Source organism: Clarias gariepinus, chromosome 9 (assembly GCF_024256425.1).
Source record: "Clarias gariepinus isolate MV-2021 ecotype Netherlands chromosome 9, CGAR_prim_01v2, whole genome shotgun sequence".
In the NCBI taxonomy this organism is placed as follows: domain Eukaryota; kingdom Metazoa; phylum Chordata; class Actinopteri; order Siluriformes; family Clariidae; genus Clarias; species Clarias gariepinus.
In genome coordinates, this window is record NC_071108.1 from 17,176,595 (window position 1) to 17,186,918 (window position 10,324).

At 36.2% G+C, this 10,324-nt stretch overlaps 1 protein-coding gene across 4 annotated transcripts; it reads right to left on the reverse strand.

Moving 5' to 3' along the window:
• Positions 1-1,074: 1,074 nt before the first annotated feature.
• On the reverse strand, positions 1,075-8,887 carry hsd17b3 (hydroxysteroid (17-beta) dehydrogenase 3). Of its 4 annotated transcripts, none has more exons than XM_053504333.1 (11): positions 8,540-8,887; positions 6,209-6,255; positions 6,011-6,086; positions 5,682-5,789; positions 5,494-5,507; positions 5,204-5,248; positions 5,039-5,073; positions 4,859-4,940; positions 3,696-3,761; positions 3,022-3,171; positions 1,078-2,082 (listed from the first exon to the last, which is right to left on the reverse strand). In XM_053504333.1, the coding sequence occupies exons 1-11, from the start codon at positions 8,679-8,681 to the stop codon at positions 1,987-1,989; spliced, it is 861 nt and encodes a 286-aa protein (XP_053360308.1). In that variant the 5' UTR covers positions 8,682-8,887; the 3' UTR covers positions 1,078-1,986. The 4 variants fall into 4 exon arrangements, with proteins under 4 accessions (XP_053360309.1, XP_053360308.1, XP_053360306.1 ...); XM_053504331.1 differs by having other exon boundaries at positions 5,494-5,576; XM_053504332.1 differs by having other exon boundaries at positions 1,079-2,082; positions 5,494-5,561.
• Positions 8,888-10,324: the final 1,437 nt, after the last annotated feature.

Sequence of the window (10,324 nt, forward strand, 5' to 3'; positions counted from 1 at the left end):
AATCACAGAACCACATAGGGGGGCCTAGTGAATGACCTGCAGAGAGCTGGGACAAAAGTGGTGGTTCTGGACCCTGTAGATGCAAAGCAACAGTGCTAATCACTAAGCCACCATGCCACCTGTCGATGGGCACCATCAGTAACACACTGAGCCGCCAGGGACTCAAATTCTGCAGTGCCAGACGTGTCCCCTTGCTTAAGCCAGTACATGTCTAGGCCCATCTGAAGATTGCTAGAGAGCATTTGGATGATCCAGAAGAGGATTGGGAGAATGTCATATGGTCAGATGAAACCAAAATTGGACTTTGTGCTTGGAGGAGAAAGAATGCTGAGTTGCATCCAAAGAACACCATACCTACTGTGAAGCATGGTGGCGGAAACATCATGCTTTGGCGCTGTTTTTCTGCAAAGGGACCAGGACAACTGATGAGTGTAAATAAAAAAATTAATGGGGCCATGTATCGTGAGATTTTAAGTGAAAACCTCCTTCCATCAGCAAGGGCATTGAAAATGAAACATGGCTGGGTCTTTCAGCATGACAATGATCCAACACACCGCCCAGGCAATGAAGGAGTGGTTTCGTACAAAGCATTTCAAGGAGTGGACTAGCCAGTCTCCAGATCTCGAACCCATAGAAAATCTTTGGAGGGAGTTGAAAGTCTGAGTTGCCCAGCGACAGCCCCGAAACATCACTGTTCTAGAGGAGATCTGCATGGAGGAATGGGCCAAAATACCATATAGCATATGAAGATGTAAAGCATGTTTGCCAGCTGGTAGCATTACAACCTCACATCTCCAGGGTACCCCGTTCTGTCTGTGACTTTTGGGTTCTCCCCACCTCCCAAAACATGCCGGAGGTAAACTGGGGATGCTAAATTTCTGATAAATGTAAATAGCTGTACATAATTCAGGCAAAAGTTTTAAACCATTGACATTAACCACTTAGGTCTTAGATTCCGCTGTGTTTCTGAGGTGGCTCTGGCCCTTATAAGTGTGGCTCCACTAAACCACGGGGGGTGTGCTGTGGTTTTTGATACCAGGAGCAGATCCTTTTGGTGGTGTAAGTTCCATGGATCAGATTTGTTTGTCCAGCGTTTTCCTTGCTCAGATAACAAGGTCACTGTCTGGCTGGCCAGAAAATAGTTTTATCCATGATGATAGATTATTAATAAAAGAAGCTTTGTCTGTATTCACAGAGTTACTGTCTTAGCAGCAGTTAGGTATTCTGTAATTATGGTGCCAACTGTGTACAAATATGAGTCCTCCTGTATAAGAAGAATGATTTATTTGTAATTAACAAGGTTGCAATAATGTGCAATTAGATGCTGAAATAATCAATTAATTATTCCTCTTTAGTACCTGGTTTATCGCGGTCAGGGTTGAACACAGAGCCTGAAATGAGAAGTGACCCTGAATGACCTAAACTGCAGGGCATCACACACATGCAACAGTCAGACATAATGTTAATGCCAACACCAGGTGTTATATTTTATTTATGCATATAATGGCATATACTGTATTTTTTCTATATAAAAATGTGTATTTAAGATGAGGTGTTTCCACTAGATGGAGCCATACATTTGAAAAGTTTCCATTCTACTCTGTTTTTGGATGTGTGTGTGTGTGTGTGTGTGTGTGTGTACTTGATGAATGTGTCTGATAACGTGAACAGTAATTCAGTTAAATGCAATTTGCCTTTAAAGCACAAAAAAATAATCTGTTGTATAATTTGAGTGCTTTTCTCCTTTATCTTGAGAGCAGTAGGTGCAGACTGTCCCTGACCCTCATCTCATGCCTTGTTACATAGGAAGTACAGTCGTATACAGTACATTCTGCTATCTTAGTTTGCTGATAAGGCTTTTAGTACGACTTAGACGTCTTTTATTTTCCCAAGGAATGGTTTTAGATGGTGGCATACAAACAACAATTACTAGTGGCATCAAGAAATAAGATGCACAAGCAAAATGCTTGATTACAAAGACAGCACTCAGCCACCCATTTGCTTTTTTACATACTCTTGAAAGCTTTGGTGAAATGCTTCTTTTCTCAAGGCCCAGGCAGGGATTGCCTGTATGATCCAGCCCTGCAGGAAAAAGAAAACATGTCAAGAAAAAGATAAGACATGGTGCCAGGTTGGCATGGCTTGTCATGTCTAGTAGATACGAGTCTCGAAATGGACTGTTATTGATCAGTAAGACATTCAGATCACTCTTCACTGTTAAACTGCAGAGTTTTTAAAATATTGTTTGCTTTATATTACAGTTTAGTATTATATAGTTTAAAGTTTGTCAAATGTATTTTTGCTCGCTTGCGCTGACAAATTGACAATTTTTTAAATCAAAGATGGCCCACTTGGATTAAACAATAATAAATAATATCAGTACTAGAACTGATACTAAGGTTCTGTTATATATTAGCTCAATTATTTTTTAAATTAACCGCCTAAGACACATTTTTTTCTACCAACAAGACATGGAAAAAGGTAAACTCAGATTGGCTGTAATCCACATTAAGTCCCTAATTAACCAGTTTTGTGACATTTGTTTGTCACACTGTGCCAATTTGATTGACTTCTTGTTTCTTTCCTTAAAAGATGTGCCATATTTTCATTCACAGTTGTTCAAAGAAAGAACAGCCAATGTCCATATGACTTAAGTATTTAAGATTTTATGATTGAATATTTTGTGATTTTATTAAAACACTGGACATCATCGATGTTGTTTGCATTTACAACCATAGGCAAATGTTCCTTGCTTTAAATTTCCTGTAAGTCTTAAATAAAATCATATTTATCTCCCTTGTTTGTTGATAAAAAAAAAGATAGAATCTTTGACAAAAAATCTGTGATCTGATCTAAACCATGAGGGTTATGATCCACTGCACCCTGAGTAGATTAGGTATGATTTAAGAGGTGCTGACTGTAAAGAGTTTAATAAAGCCATAACTGGGCCCTTAAAACCTTGGCTTTCTTTCTGATGCATATTTTTGATCACGTATAGACAAATGTTTATTTTTTTATTACCATAACTGTATGTCTGACACTGCCATATGTTTGCTCTCCAGCTTTCAGGTACCTCAGGGAGCTTCTCACAAATTCCTCAGGGGTTAATGTAATTATACTTGGTTTCTGAAAGCCTATCATTGCAGTTGAGACCCCAAAAGGACACACGCTCTGGAAAAAGCCAGGTCCATGATCAGTACACACTATATACACACCATAATGTACATGTTCCAGTCAAAAGTTTGGGCATAACTTCAGATTTACTTTCTTAGTTATAAAACAATACTGGATTTTTTTTAAACTATGAAAGACATATATGCAATTAGGTGATTAAGTAACAACAACAACAACAACAACAACAGTCATTTGTTATTTTAAGACAAGGTCAGCTGTTCTGGAAAAAATGAAATCCTCATTTAAAAACAGCATTTTTTCAATGCAGATAATTCAGATCATCTTTATGTAATATTGAAACTTGTTTAATCAGAGTCATTTAAGTGTGACGATAATGCAAATAAGAAAATAGGAAAAAAATACTTCTTTTTTTTTTTTTTACAGAATTATATAATATTACATATTGCCCAAAAGAATATAAAACAAAATGGCTTTTGTCCTCGACAGTATTTATAGTTGTCCTGACACCGTAGTCATTAGTGAGGCAATGTACTGTGAGAATCACTAAAGTTAAAATCTACCTGAATAAGAATTCCATTGGATTTGTATTCAGCTTGAAGACCTCGTGAGAATATTTCCACAAACACCTAAGGAGGATGAAGCCATAATTGAATTTATCCAGGATTTTTAAGGAAACTCAGCTTCCTGTGGTGAGATAACCATCACTTGATTGCATTAACTGGAATTTGCATTTTTACAAACGTGAAACTTCAGAACAACATTGTATTATCTTAATTCAGAGTTGTCTGTTATGCCTAGTCAGACCCAAATCAACATTAATATGTTAACAATTCTGTGGTTTCAAGACAATGCTCGGGATAAAATGTTTTCTTAAATAGAGTTAATGAAAACATCTGGCCAATATAAAAAACATCCAAATCCATAAATCCATAATTGTACTAAACTGCTGTGTAAAATGGGCTTCCATCTAGAAACCTCTGCAGTCCAACTAGGGACTGTAAAGGCCAATGGTGATCATTGTATTTATTCCTATTTTGTATGACTGTGGTAGGACCTTTGGTCAACATTTACTCCATGCACACAGACACGACCCGGGAATCAAACCCACGACCTGGAGGTGCAAGGTGACAGCGCTTACCACTAAGGAATTGGGCTTATTAATAGGGAAATACACTTCCTGGCCCAAAAACATTTCAGAAGGGTCACATTTTTGTTTTGCATTAAGAAAAAAACTTTAAAATGACTGGGATGACGATAAGAATTGTCAGAAGAAAAAAATCTCAACCAAGTTTAGAGGTTACTTAAACACTTGGCACTGAACACATAATAAAATCAACAGTAAGGAGATTCCCACATGCAAAATGCAAAACGGAAATGCACCCATTAAAACTGCGATGCACCAATGGTACATGGCAATAAAATGAAGTCAGCTGATGACTTGAATGACCAGGATGTCACATCTATTGAGTTTTTCTTCCTTAATAGCATTACATTTAGATTTTAGGGCGATTCTGGGAGTATGATAAATGATTTTTATACCTGAATTGTCCACCACAATGTGACATAACCAAAGGTGGGCTTCACTAATAATAGTGTGGGACTTGTGCTTTTGGGCAAGCAGTGTGTATCCTAAGATATAGATTACTACTATTTGAAAACTGTTATAAATGCCATATGAACACAATTCATTTACATTTATCATAGGTGCTATATTTAGACTGACCTTTGTAGATGAATATAAAGTATACATAGGCCAGGGAGTTTTAGAAATGCCAGATGAAATGTTTAGGATGATGCCCTGTCCTCTGTGGAAACACAGATACAATGAAGCTCTCAATAATAGAGCAGAACCATACAGTAGATATAGCTCTGGAGAACCTGTTATTGCTTATAGTCCTCTAACCTTTTCACCATTCCAGGAAGGACAATTTGGCACATCTGTATAGAAAAACAATCCAGTTCCAATGTCATTTTAAAAATAAATATGCAGTACATGAAAAAAAGTAATTGCCTTTACTTATAAATATATAAAGCTATAAAATAACTGACTTAATTTAAGGCATCATACCTTGACCATTGCTTTTACATTACAGTTGATCATTTGATTAATTTTCTACGAGAGAAAATAATAATAGTTAAATGTAAAATTAAACACCTTTAGTCATATTTGCACCCCCCCCCATACACATTCCAGTGCACATTGACCAGAAACAATTTTTTATGCATATTTTTAAAGCCGACTTAACATTAAATGCCACATACTTTCTAATACATTCTATGAAAAATGCTAAAGATGTATGGAACCAAAATAAATCATATTTACATTCTAGTAAAAAATATATAAAATATTGACTTCACCTCTTCCAGATGAACTGTATCAAGGAATTTGTAAGGTAAATAACTTGGCAAAATCCCCACATTGTTAACTGCACACAACAAAGCTCAGGGCAGATTAGATTAGATTAGACTATCCAGTATTTCATGATAGCATTTCACATATCAAGCTGTACAAGTGGAAATTGCATGAAAGTTTGAAGCCAACATACCTAAAACAGCAACTTCCAAACCTTGAATATATTTTTTTATGTGCCCATCAATATCATTCTTGGTAAGGTCAGCCACTATAACCATGACCTTTCTGTCCATTTTATTCTCTGTTGGGAAAAGGAGAGAAGACAATCTGAGGCCAGATACTGTCACAAAGATCATCAAATAGAAGATCCTATGTAATATCACTCATGAGTCACTCATGACTTGTGACAAATTATAGATTTTCATTATTATGATTGTAAAGTTTATGTCACTTTGATGTATGCATTACTAATGGTTGCAAGACCTGATCTAAACATTTGAAAAACCTTCACATGTACCCTACCTAGTTCTCTCGCAACTCTGTCAAGCTTCTCTTTACTCCTGCTAATGATCACCACATTCAGCCCAAGTCTTGCAAACTGGGAGAAATATATAACTGATATTAGTAGGACAACTATTTGCAACAGTAATAACTCAATACAGTATGTGCATTAGAGCATGTAAACAAAGTGTACTGGACAATTTAGAGTGGTTGAGATACCTCTTCTGCATAAGCTTTTCCTATTCCATCTGACCCTCCAGTGATGACTGCAACAGAAATTATATATTATTAATACCGCAATAGTAAATAGTCATGCACATTTACATATTTCTCTTAAATTTTTTTGCTCGTTGCACATAAGAGACTTTTAATAAGACACTTTCATGCATATTTGCACATATCCCCGGACATTTCTTTTTAAACTCCACTTCATCTCCATACTGAAGTTACTATATTTTTTTTATATACAAGAAATCATCTCTTTCTCCATATTAGTACAGCTAGGTTTTCTTATATTTTTATCTTATCTTCTATAGTAATATTTTTCATTTCTTAGCTAAATGCATTTTTTATATTTCATTTCTTATTTTATTTCATATTTATTTCCTATTAATAATTTTTTTATTTTTAAGGTCACAGGCGGTCATGTAAGCATTTCGCATTTGTTACATGACAATATAAAACCAAATAATAGAAACATTACATATGTATACACTCAATATTCCTTTTACGGTGCTTCATCATTGCATGCTCATGTTGTGTTGTCAAGTGGTAACCTAACTACAAAAAATATTAATATTCAAAATCTTATATTCATCCATCCATGGTCTACAGTATACCTTATCCAGTGTTAGGGTCACAGACCCCTGAAGTATAACCCAGAAAAACACAAGGTACAATGTAGCATACATCCTGGGTGCACAGGCGTACACACTCACACATCTCATAACCTAAAGGGCAATTTGGAACAAGCAATCAGCCTACAGTATATGGCAGAAGAGTGATTCTGACTCCCAACCCTGGAGGTGTTAAGGGAAAGTGCTGACCTTTAAGCCACTGTACCACCATATAATTTGTTTTCAAATATGTGTTTTTATTTGTTAATGCATACATAAAGTGAAAATAGGATGCAAATGAGCAGCTTTAGAGAAAACAGCTGTGGAAGCTACCTCAAATTTGATCTTACAGCATTTCAATCATTAGCACACGGTATCAATCCAAGAGCCACTGGTTACACCATAATTCCACTGCAAATTGCTTTGGACGAAGGAGATATGTAAGTTCCATTATATTCTGTATGAAAACATTGTGGTACCAACAGAAACAAATGAACGGCTTGTTTCATGTTATATTTATTAGATTATGTTTACATTGCTTGATGATTTGGCACGTAGCCAGCATACAAATCAAAGCATCTACATTTTTTATGTATTTAGAAGATAAAAAGCATTTGTCGGTCAGGATTTCATCACACTGACACTTAAAGGCAGAGCAGAATAAACTCTGTGTATGTGTATGTGCGTGTGTGTGTGTGTGTGCATGTTTGTTTTAACAGTATGTACTTGAAAAGACAGTGTGTGCCCAGATGCTTGATAAAAGATCAGTGAGCGCTGCAGCCAGAAGCTGTTTAGTGTGTTCTCCAAAAGTACGCCCTGATTGTTTGTTCAAGCCGACAATCATTAATGCTTTTTTTTAATGAGGTTCTCTTACTTTAATGTAAAGTTTACATTAATGTACTTTAATTCAGTCAAATGGGAAAAAGGTGAAAACCAAAATTGTGTACAAAATGCATAGAAACACACACACACAGACACACACACACACACACACACATACACACACACACACACACACACAACACACACACACTACATGTTCAGGCAGTTTGTTAATGACCATTCATTCACACATGCCAAATTGAACTTGTCAAACACAAGCGGGAAGGAAATGGTGCAGTAATGCACCCTGGAACATAGCGTTCTAATTGCCTTGTTATGTTGCCTCTTGTGCATCAAGAATGGCAGAGAGAAAAAGCTTGGCAACAGGTTTTGCATTTTCAATGTGGAATTCCACATCGATGGAGGGTTTCTCTTTCGGAAATCATGTAATTGTAATTCTGGAACTTATTACTGTATGTGTCCGTCAGTAACTTATTTTAAATTGTTTTACATAACTGTAGCCAGAAGGCGGTATGAGGAGGAGTGGTGATGAGTCCCTAAACACAGAACAGTGAGTCACCGGGCATGTAATGTGCCTGACCAAATTGTTGGTTTCTTTTATGTATCACATTGTGAGTCATTCAAGCACTAGACTGTAATTAGTGTAAGACGCAGACAGTAGCACATCTTAAGATATCCCAAAATTCTCAAGCAATTTTATCGAACCCTCTTCGGTTTCTCTATCATGGCTTCAGGAATTCTACAGAAATATGGCTGGTGCAATCAAAACATTGAAGATCAATTTTTTAAGCTAACAAGAAAACATCAATATATAAGTGTATAAACATATCAAATATTCGTGCACTGATTTTACTAATAAAAAATTTCTCACCTGCCCATTTTCCCATTGACGTAAAGAAATTCCCAGGAATCGGCCAAAAGACCTTCGGAGCAAGCATCGTAAACACGCGGCCTAGCCAAGCAAGGACAATGCAGGCACCACTCAAGACAAAGATGAACTCAATTAGTGCCATTTCAGAATGAGGACAGGAGCTGAGTGTATCCTGACAGCACGCCTGGTCCCTTTTGCACTGCTCTTCTCCTCGGTTGGCCTTTCAAACACAATCCTCCAGTTCACTCAACCTCCCACTGACTGATGGCAGATTCACCCAATCAGGCCCAACAGGTTTCACATTCCCAGTTATATTTGCTTTTGGGAATTTGTGCTGGTAATCTGGCTGTGCTCCTAAACATGATGTTATCGTGTAAGGACAAAGTGAAATGTGATATTCGCATACAAAGATTGTTTACAGAAAAAGATTAGAAAACATGATTAAAAAAGCAATGCTATCATGTTTCTTGCCCTATGCAAGTGTAATCAAAGGACATGTAAAGTTCAGTAATCAGAATATTTTTGTTATTCTCAATCATTTTATTTATATGCATGACCTTGTTTTTTTTTTTGTCCTTGTTAGGAATTCATCATGTGGGCACATGTGAACATTTTTCAGGGCCCTGTAAGATAATTTTGTACCAACAACTTACCTTTTTTTCACAACACTGGATTGGAATTCCTAAAGAATGCATGGTTATTGTGTTTATTCAGCGTTATGTTTATAGCATGTGAGGTTTAGGATTAAGCAAAAGTTAGGTGCGTGCCAGGTGCGTGCCTGGCCCCTTAATGGGTCAGTGTTTTATCCAAGGAGTACCCTGCTTTGTGCCTCAAGTTTCCCAGACATTCTCCCATGGTCATAAACAGAATAAGTGGTATGGGAAATGACTAATTATAGAATAAATGAGATAATAAGCAAATATAAATGAACTAGAATGCCAGACAAATCTTGACCGGACACTTGACTTATTAGCATTCTATGAAAATTCATATGATGCCAACAATTAGATGTTTTAGGTAAAATAAAACTTTTTTTTAAATAAATGCTTAGAAATATTTAATTATTATTTAACTGTTAATGGTTGAAAGATACTATCTGAGATTAGGATGGAGTAAGGGAAGGCGAAGTGAATTGGTATCTTCCAGTCTTGAATGGAATAAACCCACCTGATCCAGGAAGTCAGCAGTAAGTAGTGCAGGTATAATAGGCGGGCTAAAGGTCCTGAGGACCAGGCCTGTATTATACACTGGTATTGGCTGGTTATAAAAATTCACATAGCAGTTTTTTGACAATATTTTGTCAACTTACTATACCTTTTCACTAAACATCATTGTGATGTCTTAAATGAATTGATAAGACTCATGGTGCATTAACTAGCATTAACTTAATAGGCCATAGAGGCCTTGCCTTTGTCGTAATTTCCACCTTTCTATCAGTGCACAGGCAACTTACAGTATTGCTTCTTCAGTAAGCTATACATCTCTTTTTTTTAGGTCTGTGATATTATGTAATGAGCTAATGGGCAATCTGGTGATATAATAGTCTTCTATTTAACAACTTAGACAAAATAAAATTTAGAACTAGACAAAATATATACAATGATCAAATTCAGAACCATTAAACGTTCTTTGGATGTTCTTCTAGGAGAACTGTTTCAGGTAGGTTCCTTTCTATTTAGAAATTACATTTAGAAAGTTATTGGGTGGAGATGATAATTATATAATAATAGTAATAAACATAATTAACTTATATTGTACCATTATATTGCTATCTTTCTTTCTTTT